Raw genomic sequence first — 27,350 nt, 5'->3', positions numbered from 1 at the left:
ACTTACCCTCCCTCACTTTCCGCTTCCTCTGAACTATTACTTGTTGCTGAACTTTGAACTGTGGCAAGCCTTCTTTTTCTAGCTCTGTGCTGAGGACTTATCTTGTGAACAGTTACCTTCCCTCCAAGTTCACCTTGTATATACTCCTCCAGCTTTGGAATGGCTTCTTTAAGAACTCTGATTTCCTCTTTGAGTTCTTCCATATGTGTCAGTAATTCATTTAACTTCTCCAGTATTTGAAGCTGCCTTCCTTGAAAGATCGCTGTTGTTCCTTGGCCACTGGGCATTTCATCTTGCAAAGTCATCAAATCAAGTGAATTACCCAGAGAAAGAAATTTAGGTAAAGACATTGCTGTCCTTGGTTTACGAACCTTGTGATACCACAAAAGCAGCAAGCTGATTCCGGCAGTTCCCACCACAATGCCAAGTATCATTTCTCTATTTGTGGAATGAGGCATTTCTTAGGTTTTGTTTCTAAAATTAAAAAAAAAAAAACAAAAAAAAAAACAGTAAATGAACATTATTTCTGTCTTTGCCCAGGACAAAAATACTGGAGTTTTTTTCCCATCAACAAAAATCACGTTTGCATCATCACAAAAAATTTAATAACACTTGATAAATCACAAACTAAAATAAATTATGAGTAATGGCCTCTATATGGCAATTACTATCTGAGTTTCCCCAATGGCTCAGCAGTAAAGAATCCACTTATAATGCAGGAGATGTGGCAGAAACCACGGGTTCAATCCCTGGGTCAGAAAGATCCCCTGGAAAAGGAAATGGCAACTCACTCTAGTGTTCCTGCCTGGAAACTCCCATGGATAGAGAAGCCTGGCAGGCTACAGTCCATGGGGTCGCAAAAGAGCCGGACACGACTTAGTGACTAAACGACAACAAAAAACCAAATTGCCTCTATGATGTATGTGGGTGAGTGGAAATACTACCTTTAAGGATATTACTGACAACCAGAATCGGTATTCTATACATCTGATCTGAAATTTACTCTTTTTCATGTATTTTTAAAGGGTATGATAGAGGTAAAAGCATCATTATAAATTTCTGAAAAAAACTGTTTCAGAATTCAAATTATGCTTAACTGTATCTGAACCTCTTGTTTGTATATAATTAACTTTGCAACGCTATGGACTGTAGCTAGAGTGCTAATGTCTGGGTTTTACTTTATCTTTCAGGAAAGCCCAAGAGAAAGCTTTTCCTTAGCATCTGGTTCACATTTCGTACTCCAATTTAGAGTGATGAACATTTTAAAATGGGATTTGGGATATATAATATAGAGAAAGTTTTGGCTTGTGTGTGCCCACTTCATCTTCTGCTTTATTCAATGCGGAAAGCAGAGACACTACCGTATGTGCAGGCTTCACCTCATTTCTTCCCACCAGGAATTCTGCTTCTTACTCATAGTTCTACTTCTGTCTGAGGCCTTAATGCTTTCATTTTCTTTCAAATGTTCACTTACTTTTAAAGTAACAAAAAACTAATTTCTTTGACTCCTTCCTCCTCCTGAACTTTCACCATTTGCATCAAAGACCTAAGCTCTGGCCCATCTAATTCCACATAACCTCAGCTACTTTGACAAAATGCACCATAATCTTTCTTTACTTTATCCCCTCTTCACTAGTTTTATTGCTTATCACTGTTTTTAAAGTCAGAAGGCCACTAAAGGAAAACAATAGTATAAATCTTTCCGCCACATAAAGTTACAGCAAGAAGTTGTCATCTCTAAACCAGGAAGCAGGCCCTCACAAGATACTGAATCTGCCAGTGCCTTGATCTTGGATTTCTTAGACTATAAAATAATGAGAAATAAATTTTTGCTGTATATAAGCCACCCAATCTACAGGATTTTGTTATAGCAGTCTAAATGGCCTAAGCCATCATCCAGAAAGCACGCAGATTAAAAAAAAAGACTAAACAAAGAAACCAAGTAGAGCCTATAGGGTAGTATCAAGCAGTCTAAAACATATATAGTTAAAAGGAAGAAGGGGTACAAAAAAAAAACCTTAAAAGGAAAAATGGCCAAAAAAAATTCCAAGTTGGACAAAGCCTAAAAACCCAAAGATCCAAGAAGATCAACATAATCCAAGAAAAATAAAATCAAACCAAGGTCAAACACTATTAAAATGCTGAAAGCTAGTAAGAAATCTTAAAAGTAGCCAGTGATGGGGGAAAAAAAAGACATTACTTACAGAGAAAGAAGATAAGATTACAGCAGACAGTGTCTCAGAGATGTCACCTTAGAAACTAATCAAGCAAGAAAACAACGGAGTGACACCTTGAAACGGCTGAAAGAAACTTTCAACTTGCATTTCTATACCCAGTAAAATAGTTTTCAAAAATCAGGGTATTTTAAACAAAGAAGTATTTAAAATACTATTTATTTTAAATATTGAACTATTTTAATATTTTAAAGACTATTTTAAAAAAAGAAAAGTTGAGAGAATCCATTACCAGCAGCCATTCACTACAAAAAATGCTACTGGGGTTCATCAGGCAGAAGTAAAATGATAACCACAGAAATTCGGGTCTATGCACAGGATGAAGAGCGCCAGTGGTGGCAAACATATGGCAAAATACGAAAGTCACTTTTTTCTCATTTTAAGATTGATTCATTAAATACTTGCTTATTACAGCAAAAAATGACAGTAACATCATGAGGTTTTTTATCAGATGTCAAAGTAATAAAGTAGGATAACAACAGCACAAAGGATAAGGGAAAAAGAAAATCTGCTGTTGTAAGGGTCCTGGGTTATAAAGCAGTGTTATAGTAAGTTAAAGATCCCAGTTGTAAGCCCCAGGGCAACCACTCAAAAGACAAAAACAATAACACCAAAAAAAACGAACAAACTTCCATAAAAATGTAAATAATCAGCCAAAAGTGGTAATAGTAATGGGAAAACTGAAGCTATTTCAATTAGTCCAGAAGTCAGGAAAAGAGGAAAAAAGAACAAATGGGCAACCAGAAAACTAGAAGAAAAGAAATATCATGACTATACTGGAAAACAGCACCAAAAGATGGAGAAATAACATTTTTGTTTGTCAGTGGAAAAGATCCAGCTTTTTTTAAAGGAAGATTAGATAAATGACAGTAAAAGAGAGATTAGAGAATCGCTGCAATTAACATGAGAAGGAAAGGAGGGTGGATGGTCTCCAGTGCACAAGTACAGAGGCCGACCTCTGATGGAAACACAAACCACTGGAGTAATGAAAGAGAAGACAGATTACGTAAGCAGGTTCAGGAAGGCGGGGAGGTGCGATGGTGGGACCTTATGAAAGTTCTCTTTGATTGCTTCACTATTCTAAGTGAAATGGGAACAAAATAAACCACTGAGGAGGAGAAAGAGGGGAAGTAGTATTGTAAAGATGCAAATTCTGAATTCAGTTGTATACCTGAAATATGCTTTCCTATGGTTCACAGCCTATGATCTCACATACTGAAGCGAAGCATTACTGGGATTACCTGGTGGTCCAGTGGGTTAGGACTGGGTGCTTCCAACTGCAGTGGTCTGGGTTCAGTCCCTGGCTGGGTAACTAAGATACCACAAATCATAAAGTGTGGCCAAAAATCGTTTTAATTAAAAAAAAAAAAAAAAGGCATTACTCATACTCTAAACAGTCAAATATGTTTCAATGATGCCCCATGGAAGAGAAAGACTAAGACTCTATTACCAAGAAGTCTTCCTAAAAGAAACTTTATTATTTATTTATTTTTATTTGGCTATGCCGCACAGCACACAGAATCCTAGTTCCCTGCTGCTGCTGCTGCTGCTGCTAAGTCGCTTCAGTCGTGTCCGACTCTGTGCTCCCTGCAGTGAAACCACAGAGTCCTAACCACTGGACTGCCAAGGAAGTCCCAAGAATATCTCTTTAGACTCCTCCGTAATATACTAGACTACAAGCGTTGAACACATGGATTACCCTATTTGGATGTATTCCTGCATCACAGGTTTAAGTATAAAAGAACTAATGCTTTTTAAATAATAATTTTCCAGAAACTATCTTGCGTGTTGGTGAATATTATATCCAAGAGACTTAAGAATTCCTTCTCCTGAAGCCAAAGGTTCCAGTAGCAAGCCTGTGTGCTTAACCTGGCCTACCTGAATTCAGGACATAGTTTGTGCTGTGCTTTGTCGCTCAGTCACGTTGGACTCTTTGAGAATCCATGGACTGTAGCCTGTCAGGTTCCTCTGTCTATGGGATTCTCCAGGCAAGAATACTACAGTAAGCTGCTATGCCCTCTTCCAGGGGATCTTCCCAACCCAGGGGATCGAACCCAGGTCTCCTGCATTGCAGGCCATCTGAGCCACCAGGGAAGCCCATCACTATTTTTTTAAGCAAAAAGTATTTTTGCCTAACCATTATAAATATGAACTCTAAGTCTAACCATCTGTCCACTCCCATCCTGTGTAGGAGACATGCCAGCAGCAGATTCAGACCAGTTTGTAACTTTACCTAAAGTTGGAGGTAATTATTATCAGCCAGTCAATTTTATTTCTACAAAAAAATATATCATAAACTATTTCAAAAGAGTACTACAAAAAGGCAACAGATACAAGAAAAGTCACTATATGTTCATGATTTAATATTTACAGCACATCTAATAATCACTGAGCGTCAAGCTCGACCATCTTGGCTCTTTCTTGTCAATACAAAGATTAATGCAGGATGTTCACATGCTGACCTTGAGGTCTATCAGAAGAACTCTTCCTATTGATTGCTTTCTTGGCTCATTCCTGTTGGGCCTTCTTTGAACTTTACATTAAAAAAACATAGCCTAGTTTGAATTATTTTTTAATTTAATCGGTAAATAAATGGAAGTCAAGATCTACTAAGGAAGATCTTATTCCTGAGATGGTACCAGGTTTAAACAGGTGAGAAAGAGTTATCAAATTTTGTTTGACCCTTTCTTTAGAAATTATAACTTTCCTGGTGGTTCAGACGGTAAAGCATCTGCCTACAATGTGGAAGACCTGGGTTCAGTCCCTGGGTCGGGGAGATCTCCTGGAGAAGGACATGGCAACCCACTCCAGTATTCTTGCCACCACCCCATACCAATCCCAAGTTATCTCTTTGAGGCAGGTCTTGCTATTATCTCTACTGGGCAGATAAGGAAACTGAGGCACACAGCTGTCAAGTTATTTATCCAGAGGTCACCCAACTAGGAATAAGAACTGTTACCCTTGATAACTCCTGGTACTGTTGCATGATGAAGATTCAGAAAGCATCAACAAGGACATAAAGGAGAATGCTGAGTGGGTAGAGATGTTCAGAACTGAAATACAACTTCAGAACTTTAAAATCAACTGGGAAAAAAGCTAGAGTCAACGCAGCAGGTATTGGTTTCAAATAACCACAACTAAACAATAACAGCTCAAACTATGAGTTTTATATCAGTATAAAATGAATGTTCTAAGTCAATTAATTTGAAAAAAGGAGCTCATTAAAAAGAGTAACAGGAGAGTAATAGAACACTTGCTTGCCTGCAGTATAATTTCAAAGTTAATATTATATCATTTATATAATAACTTTGATATTTAATTATCACATTAGTAGTAGACACTTGCAGTTTATTATAAAAACAGTAACTTAAAAACATGTTGACTAGGGCATTTCCTAGTTGTCCAGTGGTTAGGACTCAGTACTTTTGGTCCAGTGGTGAGGACTCAGTGCTTTCACTGCTGGGGCCTCCAGCAATCCCTGGTCAGGGAACTAAGATCGCACAGTAGAAAGAAAGATAAAAAGATAGAGAGAAAAAAAGAATAAATCTTGGTTTATATTATAGATACACATATATAGAGAGAAATCAGACAGGTTAATCAGATGCTAGGTATTATTCCTGCCACGTTTCAATTTGTAAGGTGCTAATAATAATGTACAATAAGATATAATTTTATTACAAATTATTGGTATCTAAAATTAATATGTAATACATAATTAAAAGATTATTTGCAGAGATGAGAATTAAGAATTCTGCTGAAATAGTAAATCATCAAAATGTTGACTCTACAGAAACTTCTACATTAAAATTCCTTTGTAGAACATGTCATAAAAAATTAACTTCAGAAAACATTTAATTGTCATGTTCTAGTTTCAATTAAAATTAATTTTCAGATATGGAAAGTATGCTTTACCAAGTTATTTACAATGCTTTCAAACAATATTTAGCATATACATTCACTTAGTTCATCAGCAGATTCTTAGCGGGGAAATACATAAAATACAGAACTCTGATAAACTCGAAGAAGGATGAAAACTTGTGCAAATCAGGTAAAAGTACACAGTACGGGTTACAAGTGACCATGAGTTGTAAGCATAAGGGAATTCTCTGAGACCTTGAATTAGCGATTAGATTCCCCACAGCGACCTGGATAACTCGATACTTTCTAAGTGAATTCTAATACTCCTATTTCATTCGGTTTTCACTTTTTCCCTCCTATTTAATAATTCTTTATTTCGGCCTCCCTGATGTTTGGCTTATCTGCAAATGTTTGTCCAACTAAAAATCTAGCATTCATTTTCTGTAAAACAAGTAGAGAATCCGAGTTTGCCAAAACAAAACAAAAAACGTTTGCCGAAGGCTGAAAGGTAAGAAAGCCCCAGGGCGCTCAAGCGAGAGGAAGGCAAGTGTCTCCGGCGGAAACTGAGCTGGGTCTGCTGCCCGCTCCCCACGCACCCCAAGCCGGGGGCCCGCGCGGAAATACTGGCGACCTCTGGGGTCGAAGGCGGCGCTGGAGGAAGCCGCTGTTAACCCGCTCTGCTGCCCCCAAAATACACAGCACCGCGGGCCTGCGGGAGGATGCCCAGCAGCAATGCGGCGGCCGAGAGGACGCCTGCACGACCCGGAAGTGCGGTGGCCGCCGCCGGAAGTGCCGCCTGGGCCCTCGGCTCTCGGCCCTTGCCCGCGTCCCACCCCGGGCCGCAGAGACGCACGCTGCCAACCGGCTGACGCACCTGTTTTCGCGGCGCTGGTGTCTCTGCCGTCGGAGACCTGGGACCTGCTGGCGGGGTGATCTGGAGCGAAGCGGCAGGCGGACAGTAGTCCGGGAGCTTCCGAGTCCCAAGGTCCAGCGCCGCGGCCGCGGTGTCCTGCCCAGCTACCGGAGGCGCCGGGGGAGGGGCCGGCTCCACTTGCCCTGCGGGCTCCCGCCTCTTCCCGCTGGCGGTCAACTCTCCGGGGCGGGGGCCCCGCGCATCTTTTACAAAAGGAGACAAGTGCGCCCTACCTGGCGCCTCGACTCGCTTCGGACTTTGCCGCCCGGTTGTCGCCTCCCCCAAAGCTCATCTCCACGCCCTGACCACCGCGCCCTGGCTCAGGGCCACAAGCGGAGGTTCGGCGCGTTCTTGCTGCCTCCGGCGCGCTTTCGTCCATCACTGAGGCTCCCCAAATCCTTCTCCTTGCCTTAGTATCATCCTTTTTCTCTACCGTTTTCTAGATAATAATCTTGAACCTTCCACGTGACAGAGTCAAACGTGATGTCTTGCACGAATTACTGATCAAATTATCCCAACTTTAACTCACTTTTTATTTTTTTTTTAATTGGGGGTAATTGTTTTGCAATACTGTGTTGATTTCTGCCATACATCACCATGAATCAGTCACAGGTATGCATATATATTCTGGGTCCTGAACACCCGCCCTCCCCCGCCCGGCCCATCTCCCTCCCCATCCTTCCTGTCTAGGTTGTCACAGAGCACTGGGTTGAGCTCCCTGTGTCACACAGAAAATTCCCTCTTGCTATCTATTTTACATACGGTAATTATATATTTCCAGTTAATTCTCTCAGTTCTTCCCACCTTCTTCTTTGTTCTTACCCCAACCCCCACTATGGTCCTGAGTTGCCTTTAGGTAAAAACCTTTTTCTTCTCAGATGCTTAACAAAATAGAGATTTTATCCAGCTTCACCTTGTGTGGTTTGTGTCAATATAAGGAAAATAAAATTCTGTCAAATGAACTAGTAAAAAAACTGCACACTCACTCTTTCTGTGTTGTCCTTGCTTTGAGCTTTAAATTTAGGCTTGCAGGAAACTTGGTCTTGAGTGGTAGTTTCCTACCAATGTGTTGAATGGAATTAAAAATAGATGCACTCCTATTTATCAAAACCCTCCACAAAAACCACCAAAAAGCTGCTCTGTAGAGTCAGAAGACTAATTTCACAATCCATATGAAGCTGTTTACTAATGGAGCTTCTATAGGACCTTTAAGACTACAAAATGTTTTTTGAGCTTTAGGAAAGCTATATTCAAGAGTAAGTAAGCCTAGCCAAGTCATTTTATTAAAACTAAGTTATATTTTGGAAGACAGCAAACCAATGTGTGTATATGCTCAGTCTCTAAGTTGTGTCTGACTCTGTAACCCCAGGGACTGTAACCCGCTGGACTCTTTCCATGGGTTATTCTAGGCATGAATACTGGAGTGGGTTGCTATTTCCTCCTCCAGGGGATCTTCCCAACCCAGGGACGGAACCAGCTTCTCCTCTTGAGTCGCCTGCATTGGCAAGTGGATTCTTTACCACTGAGCCACCTGGGAAGCCCCAAAGTCATTTTATTAAAGCAATGTTATATTTTGGAAGACAGCAGACTAATACTTAGCATCTAAGATTTGAAACTGTGAGAACCCTTCTAAGAACCACTTTTGTTTACATCTTGTGGTTTGCAAGGATATTACAATACAATGCTAATACTTGCTTTATGTAAACAGAATATAATGTAAACCTGTCTATCAGGTTTACATAGGTTTCTTTTCCTAAAGAAATTCAGCTGTTTCTTCGGTAACACTTAAATGGTTTGAAGTACCTTGAGATTTAAGCTTTTCCGGGAGTCCATTCAGTTGTTCACCGCTGTTTCCCCAGCATACATCACAGAAGAGGTCTGCAACAAAAATGTGGAATACGGGCTGAGAACAGTGCCTTACCAACCCCCTGCTCCAAAAGACAGTGCTGACTTGTTCTTCACGTTCAGGGAGTAGGGTCAAATAGCCAGATTCTTTCATATGCCTGTGTGGCACCTGTTTCCCCTTGATTATGTTTCTTGAGCAGTAAAAATTATCTGAGACGTAGAAACTCACATAGTGGTAGCCATTGATCTTTGGCAAAGTTAAAACTAAAAAGTAAAACAAGAGGAGCTGTATTTGCCAGGCATTGTAGGAATGCTATGGAAGAGAAGGAATGATTCCACCTGCCTCTACTAGGAATGAGGTCTAAAAGAAATGTCTTAAGGGAAAAAGAAAATCACTAGGAATCTCAGTCGACTCAATGGACATGAGTTTGAACAAACTCTAGGAGACAGTGAAGGACGGGGAAGCCTGGTGTGCTACAGTCCGTGGGGTCACAAAGAGTGGAACAGGACTGAGCAACTGAACAGCAACAACAAAGGAATCTCAGAGACTTTGTCTGTCATGAACTGAATGTTTATTTTCCTCCAAAATTCATTATATTTAATCCCTAATCCCCAATGTGGTGGTATTTGGAGGTGAGGCCTTTGGGAAATAATTAGGTTGTGAGACTGGACCTCTCTAGAATGTGATTAATGCCCTCATAAGGAGACATGGGGGCTGTTTCTTATTCTACCATGTGAGGATACAAAGAGAAGCCAGCAATGTGCAACCTAGAAGAGGACCTTCACCAGAAACCAATGTTTCTGGTGCTATGATCTCTGATATCCCACCTCCAGGATCATGAGAAATAAATCTTGGCTATTTAAGCTGCCCAGTCTATGGTAATTTGTTACAGCAGCCCAAACTAAAGACATTTTGATTCGTCACCACCAGCACGGTATCACAGTCAGCTAACACCTCTGCTCTATGGGCCTTCACAATTTGTCCCCGTCTACTTTTCCAGCTTTTCTGTACCATTTTCACCAGACATCAGTTCTTCACTTAAGCTGTAGGCAAACTACCTTATTTTCTTTCCATCAGTCACACATTTCCCCAGTCTCTGTGTCCTTTTTAGGCTGCTCTCTGTAATACCCTCCTCTTTGCCACCTGTCAAAAACCAGTTCATCCAATTTAATCTGCTTCCCTTGAGAAGCTACTTCACACATCCTCCTCCTCCCCCAAAGAAGTACTCCTCCACGCCCTGCCAAAACTGTGTGGAAGGGTAAGGAGTTCCCGTGAGCACAAACCCACTCCGGGCTGACTTCCTGCTCCCAGGTACACTGGATTATTGTTACCGCTTGCTCAGTGACTGCTGCATCCTGGGGTCCCAACATATTCAAGGCAAGGATGTATTCATCTTTGTATCCCCAGCGCCTGGCACAGTGCTCGTATTCTATATTGATAAATATTTGAAAAGCTTTCTTTGAAAGTATTATTTACTCTCAAGAGAAAAGCGTTAACGAAATTTGTAGTCTTTTGGATGGTGGAAACATGAGAAGTGTCAAGGGTATGTGGTGCAGGAGGGAGTGTTTCATTTTTATTTCTTGGGTTTTACCTACATGGTTTTATTTCCAGCAAGAAATTGAATGACAAAGTTGGTGGATGAAGGAGCCATCCAGACATAGCTGAAGCTCCAAGTTCCCCAGCTTAGGTCTGTAAACTGGAAGGAGATCTAATAGCAACTACAGCCACAACAGAAAGGTTGATTGACTCCTAGACTCAGGTCTTGCTTTATTCTGTATATGAATTATCTTGGTTCATCTTCCCAACAGTCTTGTGAGGTAGGTTATATTATAGATGAGGCTTGCTGCCTGTGATGGAACGTTGGCAGGGGACTCTTCATAACACCTTTGGTGAGCACATCATAGCACTTCTCAAGTAATACTGTTCTGTCTGCATGCCCTACTTCAGTTACTTGGCGTTCAGCCTTCTCTGCTCCCTCTATGGGGATTGAACCTCCAAATCAGAGCACTTATCCCATGGAAGGCTTCCTCATTAGGGCTCTGCCACTATCTCTAAACCACAGGGTTTAAAATTATGGCAGGTCTATCATATTCAGTGTAAGCTAGGAATAGAATTTGGGAGAAATTAATCCTGTGTCTAATATAAACAGTTTGGGGCTTTTTTTTGATATATATATCAGGGATCTATGCTATGCTATGCTATGCTATGCTAAGTCATTTCAGTCGTGTCCGACTCTGTGCAACCCCATAGACGGCAGCCCACCAGGCTCCCCTGTCCCTGGGATTCTCCAGGCAAGAACACTGGAGTGGGTTGCCATTTCCTTCTCCAATGCATGAAAAGTGAAAAGTGAAAGTGAAGTCACTCAGTCGTGTCCGACTCTTAGCAATCCCATGGATTGCAGCCTAACAGGCTCCTCCATCCATGGGATTTTCCAGGCAAGAGTACTGGAGTGGGGTGCCATTGCCTTCTCCTCAGGGATCTATAGAACACAAGAAAATTATTCCCAAAATTTCTGGAAAAATACCTATGACTAAATTGGACCTGCCAAGGGAAAAATGCTTTCATTGAGAAAGGTATAAGGATAAGTTTATTAACTACTTCCATAAGACTAAGCAATTAATATAATAAATTATCAGTCACATCATACAATAAAATAGTTAGCCCAATATTTTGGTACTGAATGAATATTAAATGGTATTTTTAAAAGACATGTATAAAAAAGAAGCTAGCAACAATATTTATGTAATGCTGCTGCCAAGTCGCTTCAGTCGTGTCCGACTCTGTGCGACCCCATGGACTGCAGCCTACCAGGCTCCTCCATCCATGGGATTTTCCAGGCAAGAGTACTGGAGTGGGTTGCCATTGCCTTCTCCATTTATGTAATACAATGTAGCAATTCAATATTAATCAATTTGTTAAAAATATAACTGCCTCGTTAAAGTATAGAATTCTTATAAGAAAATTTTTGTTGTGTGAGAAAAATTAAGTTTTTTTCAATGTCATATAAGTTGCCTGATTGATGCTAACCTTGGTCAATGATTATCAGCAGTTTTTCCATGACAGATAAAGATAGGGATGAAGATTCTTCAGATATTGCAGGAGTTTTGTAAGTCACATTCTTAACACTGAGTTTCTGAGTACAGCCTGTTCAAACAACCGCTTTGGATATACTCTAAAATGGAATTCAACCAACGCAGAGCAAAAAGTCAATTTGTCCCTCCCTTCTGCATTCTTTCTTCATCTTGAGAGCAAGTGTTATGGGACATCTTTGACAGTATGTACGTCAACTTTAGACGTCAAGGTCAGTTTCATTGTTTGTGGCAGATTGCAAAGAAGTCAAATGTTCATCAATTAGACAAAATATTGTTACAATATATGTATGTGTAAATTAGGCAAAATAACTGAATACTTTTAATTATATATAAAACTAGAACAAACAATTTCATTTAGGATATGGATGGTAAGTCAATTTTGTGTATGGTTCTCCTGGGAAAAATTGGGGTTAGCAATTTTCCAGACCTACTGTCCTCAGGCAATCCAAATAAAACTTATTTTCCCTTTAGGAACAATATCTCATTCAGGAAATCGTTCAGTAGACAGCGGCAGCCTCTTGGTGTGCAAATCAGCTTATAGAGACAGTTACTCTCCTAATGCAATAGAGACACATTAACTAGTCTTCCACTGTTAAAACTTTTTCCATTTTATAAAAGTTGTGTTCCTATCTTTATAATTAAGGTGTGTATTTAGACTCTCATACAAAGAAGTGAATCTAGAAAAAGAAGGAAATTCACCACTGTAATGATTTTAGAAGAAAGCTTGTCTCATTAAGCAAGTGACCAAGTCATTTGTATTGTAATCAAAAATAATTGTAGTTTGACTGCTTAGAACTGGAAACATATCATAAAAGTCATGCTATAGAAATTGTGGTTTGTTACTTAAGTAACCTCATAAAATCCTTTTAATCCATACGATAATATGCTCAATGGTTTTCAGCTGAATTCTAACAGAACTGCTGATGTCAGGAAATCATCTTCTGTACTATGGCCTTGGCTGCTTCCATTTAAAAAAAAAAAAAAGTACCCTTGACTTTACCAGCTGCAGCAGCTAATAACTGTCCAATGAAAGAAACACCCATCCTCTAGCTATGACGTCTGTCAGCCTCTGCCAGGTTTTTAGCAATGAAAGAACCACCTATTCAGTAATAGGGCTCTTTGACTTTCTCGCATGAAGCAAAGCAACCCTTCTGATCCTCCCTAAAATAAAAAAAATTCTGACAGTAATAACATTTACTCTCTCTCTTACTAATGGAAACCTCCCGTTTCTCAAAACAAACAAAAAGGTGCTAAGAGGAGCTTCTCTTCCAGAAGTAATGACATCATACCAGAGACACAACTCAGAAGGCACAACTCATTTATATATTTCATAAATGAAAGACTGTTGACAAAACTAACTTGAATAATTTAGTTATTTGCATACAGACATTTTGCAGAGTGAAAATAGCTTCAAAAATTTTCATAAAGCATTTAATTATGAGAACCCGACTTTAAATGTAAAGGCACTTCCCTTATTTTCCTCTGCTAAATGTTTGCTGTTATGGAGACGTGACCATAATTATGTACCACGATTTTCTCCTCTTTTTAGGAGGTAGAATCTATAAAGATCTTTCATCAAAATAATTTACTGCTACATGCGAAGAGTTGACTCATTGGAAAAGACTCTGATGCTGGGAGGGATTAGGGACAGGAGGAGAAGGGGACGACAGAGGATGAGATGGCTGGATGGCATCACTGACTCGATGGACGTGAGTCTGGGTGAACTCTGGGAGTTGGTGATGGACAGGGAGGCCTGGCGTGCTGTGATTCATGGGGTCTCAGAGAGTTGGACACGACTGAACGACTGAACTGAACTGTGGCTTAAGTCATGGCTTTAAAGGCATCAAACATCTAAATAAAAAATGAAAATTTCAGTTGATCCAAATACTTTTAAATATTTTGGTACCACCTATTATCTTTCCTAAAACCCTGCCTCTCCTCTGTGTCAGTACCATATCTCACAGCTATCGCTATCAAAAACTTCAAGAGAAAAATTTCCACTCACAGCCTTCACTTCCGGGCTTCTTACTCACATATCAGCTTGCTGCAGAAACCACTAAAGCTGCACTGATGCTGCTCTCACAAGAAGGACAAGTTCTCCTCATTTCCCCTAGATAGTGGTTTCGGTCTCTTTAGAGAGTTTCTCAATTTCAGTACTATTGATTTCTGTTGTTGTTTTTGGACTGGAGAATTATTTGGTGTAGGGAGAATTCTCTGTTTTGGGATATTTAGCAGCATCCTTGGCCTTGACCCATGAGTTAGTATGAGTGTGATCATGCTCAGTCGTGTCTGACTCTTTGCGACCCCGTGGACTGCACCCCACCAGCCTCCTCTGTCCATGGGATTTTCCAGGCAAGTATACTGAACTGGGTTGCCATTTCTTCCTCCAGGGGATCTTCCTGACCCAGGGATCAAACCCATGTCTCTTGCATCTCCTGCATTGGCAGGTGGGTTCTTTACCACTGCGCCACCTAGGAAGCTGCCAAGTGAATATAGTAAGTACGTTTTCCTAGTGAGATAAACAAAACTTGCTAAGCAATGCCCCAGCATTGAAAGAGGATTCTATAAATTCTTAATTTCTAAGTTTTGGATAACTTTTTCTTAAAAGCATGGAGCATACCTTTTTTCTTTTTCTACCCTCAGTACCTGATGTTCAGTGATATAGATTGCAAATGAATAAATAGATTGATGGGTAAATGAAAATATCTAGGTATCTAAAATTTTCACTTTTCAACCAGAAATTTTGGCAAGTTTGAACTTCTGTGATCAGCCTATGTGATTGCTTTTAAAAAATTATTTTAATTGGCTAATTCCAAGTAAGGTAACATAAAGAAAGAAAGTCCCCTTGGCCATGGAACATGGACATGTAAGGAAGCTGAAAAAGGAAATTTCCAAAATTAAATAGAAATTTTTGATTTTACCTCAGATACCTAAATCTTGCCTAAAGTCAGCTCTGTATATCAAAAAGGCTTTTCTCATCAGAATTATAGTATCGAGAGTTTGGAATTCTTTCAAAATATACGTACTCTTTGAAATGTTTTAGTGTCACTGGTTTCTGCTTTGCAAAGTCTTTTAGCTAGCATTTATAACTAAGAAGACAAACTGAAAGACTGGGATATGTAGGTGCATACAAATCAACTAACTGCTGCTGATTATGTACAGTCTCTGAGTACCAAAGCTTCCGATTCTTATTTCCGAGATGGGGTCCAGGAATTGGTATTTCAAAATATTATCCTGAGTTGATGTTGCGTAGACTATCCCTCAAGAAACATAGAGTGTACTTTTTCTAAAGTAAAAACAGGATCAGGCAGCCTTATTCTAGAGGAACAACTGTTGAATCTGGTTTTTATTCACTTTTGCTCTTTTATGCAAAAAAAGGGGTTCAAAGACCATATTGAAAGGAACCAAATGAAATTCTGGTTTTGGAAACTAAGTATTTCATTAGGAGTTTTCTTTACTATTTCTCCTGCCAGAGGGACAGTGGTAAGAAAATAGTCCTCTTTCATTCAGCCGGAGACTAAATGGTCCCTGCTTCTCCAGCCTCTTCTGACAGGCGCACACCCTTGGCGTCGGGCCTGCGGGGCAGCTCTCAGCCATGTGTCCTAGCATGCCCACAGGAGATGAGATAAGGCAACCCTCATGTGAGCAGCACCTGCTCTTTCATTCTTGGCCAGCAGGTTTAGACCTATCATCCAGATCAATCATTTATGTCACAATCGTTCTCTGCTCACCAAATTCCTTTGCTCCCACCGTTTAATTCCCAGAATGTGTATAACCTGTGAACACAGTCAAAGATTTCATACAAGAGGTATGAGAATGCTTTCTGCCTCCTTTATCAGACACAGGATGCTTCACAATCGTGAGGCACTTGGGAGCATTCAAAGCTTCTACATGTTAGTGTTTGATGGTCATCCCAACCTCTGAGATGGACAGAGCAGGGATTTTCATTTTCACTTCACAGATGAGGAATCAGCTTCTCCGCGATTAAGTCACACAGTGGAAAACAACAGGCATTTCTTTAGAATAAGGCTGCCCGATCTCATCTTTACTTTAGAAATTCGGCTACATGTGATGTTTCTAAAAGGGTGGCCCATGCAACATCAACTCACTACCTTATTCTGAAATGCAAACTCCTGGACCCCATCTCAGAACTAAGAATCTGAAGGTTTGGCTCTAAGAGAACCTACGTAATCAGCAAGTAACCTCATTGATTTATATGCACATAAATTTATGACATTACTTTGCCAACAAAGGTCCGTCTAGTCAAGGCTATGATTTTTCCTGTGGTCATGTATGGATGTGAGAGTTGGATTGTAAAGAAGGCTGAGTGCCGAAGAATTGATGTTTTTGAACTGTGGTGTTGGAGAAGACTCTTGAGAGTCCCTTGGACTGCAAGGAGATCCAACCAGTCCATTCTGAAGGAGATCAGCCCTGGGATTTCTTTGGAAGGAACGATGCTAAAGCTGAAACTCTAGTACTTTGGCCACCTCATGTGAAGAGTTGACTCATTGGAAAAGACTCTGATACTGGGAGGGATTGGGGGCGACAGAGGATGAGATGGCTGGATGGCATCACTGACTCGATGGACGTGAGTCTGAGTGAACTCCGGGAGTTGGTGATGGACAGGGAGGCCTGTCGTGCTGCGATTCATGGGGTTGCAAAAAGTCGAACACAACTGAGCAACTGAACTGAACTGAAATTTAAAAAGCTCAGTACTCTTGACTTACTATGAAGGGCGCTTTCTTGCTTCTCCTGCTGAAGCCTAGCTGCTAGTGTGCATTTCTGCTCCTTGTTGGCTGAATTGTGAGAGCAAGTTTAAGCCCAGATGATGGCTGAGCAGAAAGGTAAAGCAGCAGTAGTTAATTTTTCATGCACAAAATCTGAAGTTCATTAACGTTTCCCACTTGTGCATTACTTATTTTAATCAGCAGGAAAAGAAAACTTTAAAGTGTTAAAGAGTATAAATAGTACCCTTTATTGCTGAGAGACTAGCAATATACAATTTGTTGTTTCATAAAGTTTTTATGAAATGTTTTTCAAGTCTTGATCTTAGAGATGATAAAGCATGTTCATTATCTTCATCACCCCACTCCAGTACTCTTGCCTGGAAAATCCCATGGATGGGGGAGTCTGGTAGGCTGCAGTCCATGGGGTCGCAAAGAGTCGGATACGACTGAGCCACTTCACTTTCATTTTTCACTTTCATGCATTGGAGAAGGAAATGGCAACCCACTCCACTGTTCTTGCCTGGAGAATCCCAGGGATGGGGGAGCCTGGTGGGCTGCTGTCTATGGGGTCACACAGAGTCGGACACGACTGAAGCGACTTAGCAGCAGCAGCACTGATTTCCCATTTCTTTAAGATTATTTCCAGTCCAGTGCTTTTGTGGAAAACATGACTTGTTCAGATCTTTGCTACAAGGTTCCATAGTGTGTTTGTAAATTCCTAGACTCAGAATTAGAAGGGACTTAGGGAGGTCACTTAGGTGACATCTAAAGGAATATTTCTAGGGTTCTACATATAAAATCAGAGGCCTTGTTGGGGATGACACAAGGTCTTGTGACCTTTACTAGCACAGCATGTGCATGTAAACAGGGGGAAAATCTGTTCCACTTTACTCAGAAGGAGTAAGCAAGTAAACACACTTTCAAATGAAAGCTTGGAATAACTGACAAGGACAACTTAAATTTGCAGGTTCAAAACACTTGAGCAGTTGGAAATTTACTTTTCCAAATAGTGCCTCAGTTTCTAACAACCATTGTCACAAAAAGTAAGAGCCTCCTGAAGTATATCTCAGGAATAAAAGAGTGATAAAATTTGGCAGCTTTTGAACTCACTCAGTAACCAGCAAAGATAACACAGGCTCTCATTCATTACATGCATTGCTGAAAAATCAGTCTTGTGATTCCAGGGAAAGGGTGTCTCTCAGTACTTCTGGTTAATCCTAAACATCCTGCTTTTATGAGACTTACTAGATTGGGTTCTAGGGATCATCACTTAGATCATGGAAAGTAAACAGGAACTAAGTTCATGAAGAGTTGTGGTAGGAAGAGGGAAAACGTAAAGAATGAAAATCCAGAAGAAGATGGGGTCACAAAATAACAGTACAGAGGCTACATCCTCTGTCCATGTGTATACTTACTTACAATATCTAAATATTCATGGTAGTGAGTCTTATTTGATCTGTCATGGCATTATGCAAAAGCCACCTGAAACACTGAAGACAGAAACCCATATCAGGAGCAGAACTAGAATTAGAAGCAAGGCACTAAGAGGGTGGTTCCGAGAGGACACAGCCTCCTCCTGTTGGATGCAAACATCTCACGGAACATCCAACTCAGACCAAGATACACGACAAAGAGGCCAAACACATGCCTCTCTTGCTAAATGAGTAACTTCGGATTCTTCACTGGTTACAGTTTTCTCTTACCTCTAGTCTGCTCTCCTTATACATAAGATTTATTGATACCCTTCAGGAAGCTCCCCTGGAGAAGGAAATGGCAACCCACTCCAGTATTCTTGCCTGGAGAAGCCCATGGACAGAGGAGCCCGGCGGGCTACAGTCCATGGGGTCACAAAGAGTCGGACCCGACTGAGCACCTTCACTTCCTAGAATTGCTCCCTGTTTCTGACAACACACACTTTAGAGCATCCCTTATATCCACCCCAAAACTACCCAACCCAAACTCAAATCCTGTAGGTGCATTCTAATACTCTTTATGAAACATCTTGCTGTCAATTGCAAGTGTGCTCCTGGTGGTCTTTGGCTGGAGAGTATTGACAGTTAAAGTATTCCTTAAATAGGTAGGTAAATTTTTTTGAATTGGAACTCTGAGATCAAAGGGACTAATGTTTGAAACTGTGATCAATATTGCCTAATTTCCCTCAAAATAATATTCATTTCAAATGCTCATCAGCAGTTTTTCTATTGGTTATTAGTCTTTTCTTATGGTTGTGAAAGATTTTCTTTGTTATAATGGTAACATCAGTTACAATAAAGCAGACACTGTTCTAAGTGTTTTCTATGCTACAAACTCTTATTAATCCTCGTACCAAATCTGTGATGTAAGTTCTATTATTCCCATCGTACAAATTAGAAAACTGCAGTAATTAGAGGTTATGCAGTTTGTACATGGTCACGTGGCTGGGAAGCGCTGGAGCTGGGATTTGGATCCAGAGCCTCTGCCTATAGCCACAATATCAGGGTGCTTTATTGCAACAGTGGAAAATAAGCAGCGTTCACATGAAGAAGTTAAAGCCTTAGGGAGAGACATAAAAATAGGCTGGAATAAATGAAAAGCCATGCTACATTCCTAAAGATTTTCTATTTTAAGAATGTTATGTATTCTCACTTTAATCCACACAATTTCATCTCAAAACAGGCCATTCTGGGGTGCTTTACAAAAGCATTATTTTAATGTTCAACTGGAAAAATAAACTGTATGAATAATAAAAAAAAAAACTCTGAACAATAATAATGAAATTAGACCAGCTCTACCAAATATTAACATTTACTATAAAATAGAAACTATAGCACAGAACTGGTACAGGAATAACGTAATTAGTCCTGACTGTGGGCTTTTCACCTTAGTAAGTCCTAGTGACAATTTGACCTCTGGAGGAAATTTGGCTATTTCTGGAGACACTTTGGTTGTCACCACCAGGGAGAAGCTATTAATATCTAGGAGACACAGGGCAGGGAATCTGTCAAATGTCTTTCAATGTCCAAGACAGCCCCGTATAGCGAACAGTGATCAATTCCAAGTGCCATAGTGCTGAGGAAGGAATTCTGCCTGAGATGAACTTTGGAGAAGGAGGTATCATAATCTCTTAAGTCACATCATTTCAGTTCAGTTCAGTTCAGTTCAGTCGCTCAGTCGTGTCCGACTCTTTGTGACCCCATGAATCGCAGCACGCCAGGCCTTCCTGCCCATCACCATCTCCTGGAGTTCACTCAAACTCACATCCATCAAGTTGGTGATGCCATCCAGCTATCTCATCCTCTGTCGTCCCCTTTTCCTCCTGCCCCCAATCCCTCCCACCATCAGAGTCTTTTCCAATGAGTCAACTCTTCGCATGATGTGGCCAAAGTACTGGAGTTTCAGCTTTAGCATAATTCCTTTCAAGGAAAACCCAGGGCTGATCTCCTTTAGGATGGACTGGTTGGATCTTGCAGTCCATGGGACTCTCAGGAGTCTTCTCCAACACCACAGTTCAAAAGCATCACTTCTTAACCTCTTAAGTCACATCATTTAGGCACCTTTAAAATTTTTTTTAATTTTACTTCTAGAGTGACTTACTATTGGATCTTTTTCATGAAAATAATTTCCTGATTTTTTGTGAAGACCTAAACACATTGGAATAAAATTTATGACCAACCTAGACAGCACATTAAAAAGCAGAGACATTACTTTGCCAACAAAGGTCCATCTAGTTAAAGCTATGGTTTTCCCAGTAGTCATGTATGGGTGTGAGAGTTGGACTATAAAGAAAGCTGAGTGCCAAAGAGTTGATGCTTTTGAACTGCGATGTTGAAGAAGACTCTTGAGAGTCCCTTGGACTGCAAGGAGATCCAACCAGTCCATCCTAAAGGAGATCAATCCGGAGTGTTCACTGGAAGGACTGATGCTGAAGCTGAAACTCCAATACTTTGGCCACCTGATGCGAAGAACTTACTCATTTGAAAAGACCCTGATGCTGGGAAAGATTGAAGGTGGGAGGAGAAGGGGACAACAGAGGATGAGATGTTTGGATGGCATCACTGACTCGATGGACATGAGTTTGAGTAAGCTCCGGGAGTTGGTGATGGACAGGGAGGCCTGGTGTGCTGCAGTCCATGGGGTTGCAAAGAGTGAGTGACTGAACTGAACTGCAACACATTCCATAGTATGCATTTTGGAGCTTTGAAAGGAAAAGGTCTATACGAATAAAAGGGTTTTTCTCCAAGTCTATAACTAAGGCTGTGTATTTACAACCCAGGCTATGTCCAAGGGTCCACCATGCACCTGCTATCTGCCTGGCGTGGTCGGGACCCTGAGAACGCAGCGAACAAGATAGTCAGGGTGACACAGGGTGGAGAGACAACAGACAAATCACCAGCTCTAAAGCATGTTGGCAGAGCTAAGGGCTATGGTAAGTTGAAACAGGGGAACACGGACTTCCCTGCTTGTCTGGTGCTTAAGACTCCATGCTCTTAGTGCGGGGGGGGGGGGGGCATGGGTTTGATCCCCTTTGGGGGAAAATCTCACACGCCACATGCACTAAGTTGCTTCAGTCATATCCGACTCTTTGCAACCCTATGGGCTGTAGCCCACCAGGCTCCTCTGTCCATGGGATTCTCCAGGCAAGAGTACTGGAGTGTGTTGTCATGCCCTCCTCCAGGGGATCTTCTCCACCCAGGGATGGAATCCATGTCTCTTACGTCTCTTGCATTGGCAGGCGGGTCCTTTACCACTAGTGCCACCTGGGAAGCCCTTTGGCGGTGGCCAAAAAAAAAAAAGAAAGAAAGAAAGAAACAGGGGAACATGACAGAGGGGCAAGTTTAGACTGGACGGTCAGAGAAAATCTTGTGGAGAAGAGTGCTCTAAGCCTCTAAGCTGAGATTCAAGTGAAGGACAATACAAACAGAGGGAAGAGCTGGGCAAAAGCGTTAAGCTAGGGGTGAGCTTGGCCACTAGATGAATGAGAAGACGGCTGGTATAGCTGCACCATAGTGATGGAGAGACAGTGGGTACCGGATGAGACTGGAGGCGTAGGCAGGACCACATGACGGACATCATGTAAGAAGTATGGATTTCATTCTAAGTAAAATAGGGAGTGGGAGGGTGTAAGGATTTGGTTTTCGTTTTTAAAGGATTGGCCTGAATACTCTGAGCATGAAGTAGAGGACAAATGTAGAAGCAGAGAGTCCAGCTGGGAGGGATGTTAGTTCATCCAGTGGAGAGGCAGTGGGGGTGTGGTCAGGGGAAATAACAGGTGACATGGAGAGAGAGTGTCTTGGGATTTGGGTGTGGCTTGGCTCATTTTGTGAACTCATAGGGCAGTTCCTATGGAACTGAACCCTATTCAGTTCCTGAATAGCTTACTTATATTGATACTAAAATTCTGTTCATATAAAGTAGGAGTGATGAGGTTAGGGACCTAGAGAAAGAAAGCAAGATGGAGAGCATGACCTGATGTCCCGATAAGATCTCTCTAGTGGAGGGCTTCATATGAGAGGTGTAAGCAACATTGTTTTGTCCTGGGTGACATGCAAGATGCAGGATGAAGGATATGAAGGTTCCTTTACCACTGGGAAGACTCTAACGTGTGTAATGTAAGGTCTGGAAGACCAGGGCTGAGTCCTGGGGAAGCCATGGTGTCCTCTGGGAAACAGCAGATGGTCAGTGGATACAGTCATACACAGAGGAGGATTTTTTCTAAAAGCAGAACAGATGTGTTTGTGAGGACATATAAGAGGCTTGCTGGGGACTTCTGAAAATGCATGAGGCATCCTCATTTTTGGGAATCAAGATCCTATATCAGTGATTGGGGACAGTGAGTCATCAAATATGAGCTAATATTAATGTGATGTTACATATACTCACCCTCTGGGGCATCTTGGTGAAATGTGGGTTATATTTAGGCTATTAGGTTGAGTCAACAGATCTACTTCATTGTCTGTATGGAACAACCAGCTCTGCCAAGTGTCTTAAAATTCAGATAATGATGTGTTTTCCCCAGCATATGGAACTTACTGCTTCTAAGTGCAGCAGTTAAAGTACTTTTTCTTCCACCTTTGAATTTTATGTATGCAGAAAATATCACTAGTTAAAGTCACATACTCACCATTAGCAGTTGTAAATCTCTAGATAAAGGATGATGAGACTAGAAGGAAAATGGTGCATAGGAAGGGGTGCATAAAGTGAAAGGAATATATTTGATACTTTTGTGTGTTTGATTGGCCACATGCTCTAAATGTGATGAGCTCTAAGAATTTTTGCCTAAAGGAGAAAAGTGGAAAATACATATCACTTGGGAATGCCTTTTAAAAAAATAATTTTGTTTATTTTTGGCAGTGTTGGGTCTTTGTTGCTGCGCAGGTTTTTCTCTAGTTGTGGAGAGCGGGGGCTACTTTCTAGTTGTGATGCTCAGGCTTCTCTTGTTGCAAAGCACAGACTCTAGGGCATAAGGGCTTCAGTAGTTGCAGCACATGGGCTCAGTAGTTGTGGCTCCGGGGCTCTAGAGCACAGGCTCAATAGTTGTGGCGCATGGGCTTAGCTGTTCCATGGCATGTGGGGTCTTCCTGGATCAGGGATAGAACCCATGTCTCTCCTGCATTGGCAGGCGGATTCTTTACCACTGAGCCAGTGGGGAAATCCCACTCAGGAATGCTTTTAACCACAAGTAACAATAACAAAATAATCCAACTAACAATAGCTTAAAAAAAGGCAAGTGCTTTCTGGCTTTGATTCACCAGTCAATGATGCCATCAAAGGCCAGGCTCAATCTTTCTGCACAGTCATCTACAGCATTGGCTCTTGGTCCTAAGGCTTGTCTTGCTCATGGTGGGAAGAATGGAGAGAGAGAGACATGTTACTGGTTGTCAGGAAAGAGAAGCTGTCTCAGAAATCCTTGTGAAACTTACGCTTGTAACTCCTTGGCCAGGAATGGAACATGTAGCCATTTCTAGTTGCAAGAGAAGCTGGGCAAGGGGTTTTCTGACCTCCAGAGTTGAAGAATGAAAGAGTAAAGGATATTGCAAATGGTTTTTGGTTAATCAGCCAACAGGGTCTGCTATTCTGATTGAGTGGGAGGTAGAGTGTCTAACTGAGATCCAGACGCTGATCTCTGCAGCACACAGCAGGGGATCTCAGCCTACTGTGTACACTGGCTGTCTTCTCAGTCTCTCCCTTGTCTTGATACAATACTGTCTCAGTACTTAACATCATGTGGTAACATATTAATGCAAATATTGAGAGATCTCTTGCACTGAAGAGTTTTTAAGCAAAATCATTGTCTCATCACCTAATTTTTAGTTGCCATTCAATGCTCTATTTTCACACACTATGGATTCTAAGAATATTTTTATACAAACTGCCAATTTCTGGCAGACTCAGGCAAGATTTCTTTCTGAAATAAGAATTCTTATGTATTCAGTGGTCTATGTAACAGCCTATGGTTTGAGATCTCTTCAGCAGAATGGAGGAAGTGAACTGGAAGAAAAAGAACAAAAGATAGTAACCAGGTGGTAAGGACTTTGAAAGAAGGGAGTTCTCAAAAATACTGTCTTAAGAATATTATAGAGGTAGCTACAATAAAGCTGTAAGGAAAGACATTGGGCCTGGAAAGTATGGTTTTTGCAAAAGAGGAGAAATATAAATTTTAAAACTAGAAAGTTAAAGAATTAGGAATCATTAAAGGTAAACTAAAATTTATTTTTTATCTTTTATCTTTAAATATTTAAAATGACCGAAATGAATGTCTAATCAGAGTGTCTGGATTCTAATCTGCCTGATTTTCCCTGTCTAATTTTTCTAGATCCAAAGAATCACAGCAGGAAAATTAGAATACAAACTAAAACAGTTTTATTGCATCTTCACAGCTTATGGGAAGTAGTTCTGCCTTCTATGACTTTTAATATACTGCTTGGACATCTCTGGTTGCAAGTAACAAAAAACCAACTTGAAGTGCCTTAAACACTCAAGATTTTTCTTATCCCGCATCTTAAGAAGTCTAGAGGTTAGACTGATTCGGCATCTCAACACTGTCGTTAGAAGCCCAGACACTTTCCATATGTCCACGCTTCCAGCCACAGCATACTGACTTTCAGCCAAGGCTTGTATTCTCATGATTGCAAGATGGCTGCGCGTCTCTAGGAATCATGCCCTCTCACAACTGCTTCCAAAGGTAAGAATGAAGACAGAGGCTCTCCTCATGCATTGCTTTCTCTCTGAGAGTGAAAAAGATTTCCCTAGGTGCTCCTTATGTCTCAGTGGCCTTAATGGATCATCCCTGTGCCATAGCCGTTTTAGAAAAGTATGTGACTGTTATCTTGCACCCCTTTTGTGGGAGGGTGTGGCACCCCACTCCAGTACTCTTGCCTGGAAAATCCCATGGATGGAGGATCCTGGTGGGCTTCAGTCCATGGTGTCGCTAAGAGTCGGACACGACCGAGTGACTTCACTTTCACTTTTCACTTTCATGCATTGGAGAAGGAAATGGCAACCCGCTCCAGTGTTCTCGCCTGGAGAATCCCAGGGATGGGGGAGCCTGGTGGGTTGCTGTCTCTGGGGTCGCACAGAGTCGGACACGACTGAAGTGACTTAGCAGCAGTAGCAGCAGTCTCTGTCAAACAGCAGGAACAGGGAGGTGAATGGCTATTGTGCAGGGAGCCTTGTGAGTAAGGAAACAAAATGATAAATACTTCATTAACAGATTTGGTATCTTTCCTAAGACATTTCAATAAAAGTGAGTCTGATTTTAAACCTGACTTCAAATCAGAATAGTTCAGTCTTGAGTGTTTCCTATCTCCTGAGAGTAATTCTAGTTAACTAACCACCTTCAGAAAATAGAATGCTGATCATGAACCTAAGCTAGCCCCCTGCTAATACTTATGCACTTTAAGGAGTAATGCCTGCATGAAAAAGGATGTGTTCCAGCAACATATTACATTGCCAGAAGCATCATTAACAGAGACCTAAATAATATAGGAAGTCAAGAATCTTTAATCACTTAATCCTGGCTAGCAATGAGATAGGAGAAATCAAAATTGCCTATTCAAGGCAACTCCGTTATTTTCAGGTTTTAAGTCTGGGATTCTCCCTGTTCCCGCTCCCTTTCTCTTTCTGGGTTCACGCTCAGGCTTCAGCTGCTGAGTCATGTCTATGGCCTTCAGTGTCAAGGTCTAGCATTTGGTTTCTTTTGTGGCTTGATCATAAGCATTTTCTGGTCTCTGGCCCTCTCAGCACTCAGCTCCCCTCTCCTACTCCATCCCTTGAGGTTTCAGAAACCCTTGCCTGCTTTCCTACCTCAGCTGGGTAGCAGAACTTTCGGAGACAAACTGGCCCATTCATAAAAAATAATGGTGACAACAGTTAAGCATTGATATCTAAAGAGACGCTTCTTGACCATGAGATTCTACAAAACCTCTGGTTTCCTTTTACATATGTGCTTGCAAGTTGCGATTATGATAGAGGAAAATAAGAAATAAGCATTGTTTCACAAGAGCTGCTCTGGGAAAGCAGGCAGAATTCAATCCTTTCTTCTTCAATAATGGAACATAGTCAGAGATAAGATAGTGTTGCCTTGGGAGAAAATGTTTGCTTTCGGTGGTTTTCCTCCTGGGACCCTGACTGGCATTTGGGGATTCAGTACTCAGAACTGTGTGGGTTTTTGTGCCAGTGACCTTCACGTATAAAGTATTCACCTTCTGGAATGAAAAGCTGTGAGATGCTAAGTACTCCCATACCGAATCAGTGCCTCAGGACCTGAGTGGCATGGGGGCTGTGGAATGAAACTGACATGTTTTTGTTTTTTTAAAAAAAGAAAACATGGAAAGAAAGATGACTGATGCAGTTTTACCACCATCTTTGAATGTTACACGCAGCTTAAAGGAAGAGTTTTGAATGACGACAATCTACATGTTTCACTACATACCATTTTGCAAGTTAACATTTAAGCGAAGTTCCACACAAATTTAAATCTATCAAGGATTTTTCTGTGGGTGGTGGTGGCTGGGGATTTTAGCCTTGGGCTGTCTTGATGAAATAAACCTTCCAGGGAGAACTGGGCTGTTGTTTTGACCTCTGAAATTGATTTATTTTGTGACCTCAAGCAAGTCACTTCAAAGGATTTTTGTCATAGTGAGTCAAGGACAAAATCATACACTGGAGAAGGGAATGGCAAACCAGTTCACTGTTCTTCCCTTGAGAACGCCATGAACAGTATGAAAAGGAAAAAAGATTGGACACTGAGAGAGGAACTCCCCAGGTCAGTAGGTGCCCAATATGCTACTGGAGATCACAGGAGAAATAACTCCAGAAAGAATGAAGAGATGGAGCCAAAGCAAAAACAACACCCAGGTGTGGATGTGACTAGTGATGGAAGTAAAGTCTGATGCTGTAAAGAGCAATATTGCATAGGAACCTGGAATGTCAGGTCCATGAATCAAGGTAAATTGGAAGTGGTCAAACAAGAGATGGCAAGACTGAATGTCGACATTCTAGGAATCAGTGAACTAAAATGGACTGGAATGGGTGAATTTAACTCAGATGGCTATTATATATACTACTGTGGGCAGGAATTCCTTAGAAGAAATGGAGTAGCCCTCATAGTCAACAAAAGAGTCTGAAATGCAGTACTTGGAAACAATCTCAAAAATGACAGAATGGTCTCTTTGTTATTGAAAGGCAAACCATTCAGTATCA

At 41.1% G+C, this 27,350-nt stretch overlaps 1 protein-coding gene and 1 long non-coding RNA gene across 8 annotated transcripts in view; both read right to left on the bottom strand.

The window, feature by feature from the left end:
* Positions 1 to 7,105, bottom strand: part of RMDN2 (regulator of microtubule dynamics 2) — a 76,662-nt gene extending 69,557 nt beyond the window's left edge. For all 7 annotated transcript variants that reach the window (XM_070798515.1, XM_070798514.1, XM_070798513.1 and 4 more), the window contains exons 1-2: positions 6,967 to 7,105; positions 7 to 474 (exon numbers count right to left, since the gene is read on the bottom strand). In XM_070798515.1, coding sequence (XP_070654616.1) covers positions 7 to 458 — 452 coding nt within the window. In that variant the 5' untranslated portion in view covers positions 459 to 474; positions 6,967 to 7,105. The remainder of the gene's footprint in view (positions 1 to 6; positions 475 to 6,966) is intronic.
* Positions 7,106 to 8,808: 1,703 nt separating this feature from the next.
* LOC139185745 (uncharacterized) lies at positions 8,809 to 14,036 on the bottom strand. Its single transcript, XR_011569219.1, has 2 exons — positions 13,949 to 14,036; positions 8,809 to 8,883 (listed from the first exon to the last, which is right to left on the bottom strand). It is a non-coding gene; the product is annotated as an uncharacterized lncRNA (long non-coding RNA).
* Between the last annotated feature and the right edge of the window lie 13,314 nt (positions 14,037 to 27,350).

This window comes from Bos indicus, chromosome 11 (assembly GCF_029378745.1).
Source record: "Bos indicus isolate NIAB-ARS_2022 breed Sahiwal x Tharparkar chromosome 11, NIAB-ARS_B.indTharparkar_mat_pri_1.0, whole genome shotgun sequence".
NCBI lineage: Eukaryota > Metazoa > Chordata > Mammalia > Artiodactyla > Bovidae > Bos > Bos indicus.
The sequence above is the reverse complement of the archived record's forward strand: the minus strand, read 5'-3'. Positions and strand labels throughout refer to the sequence as shown.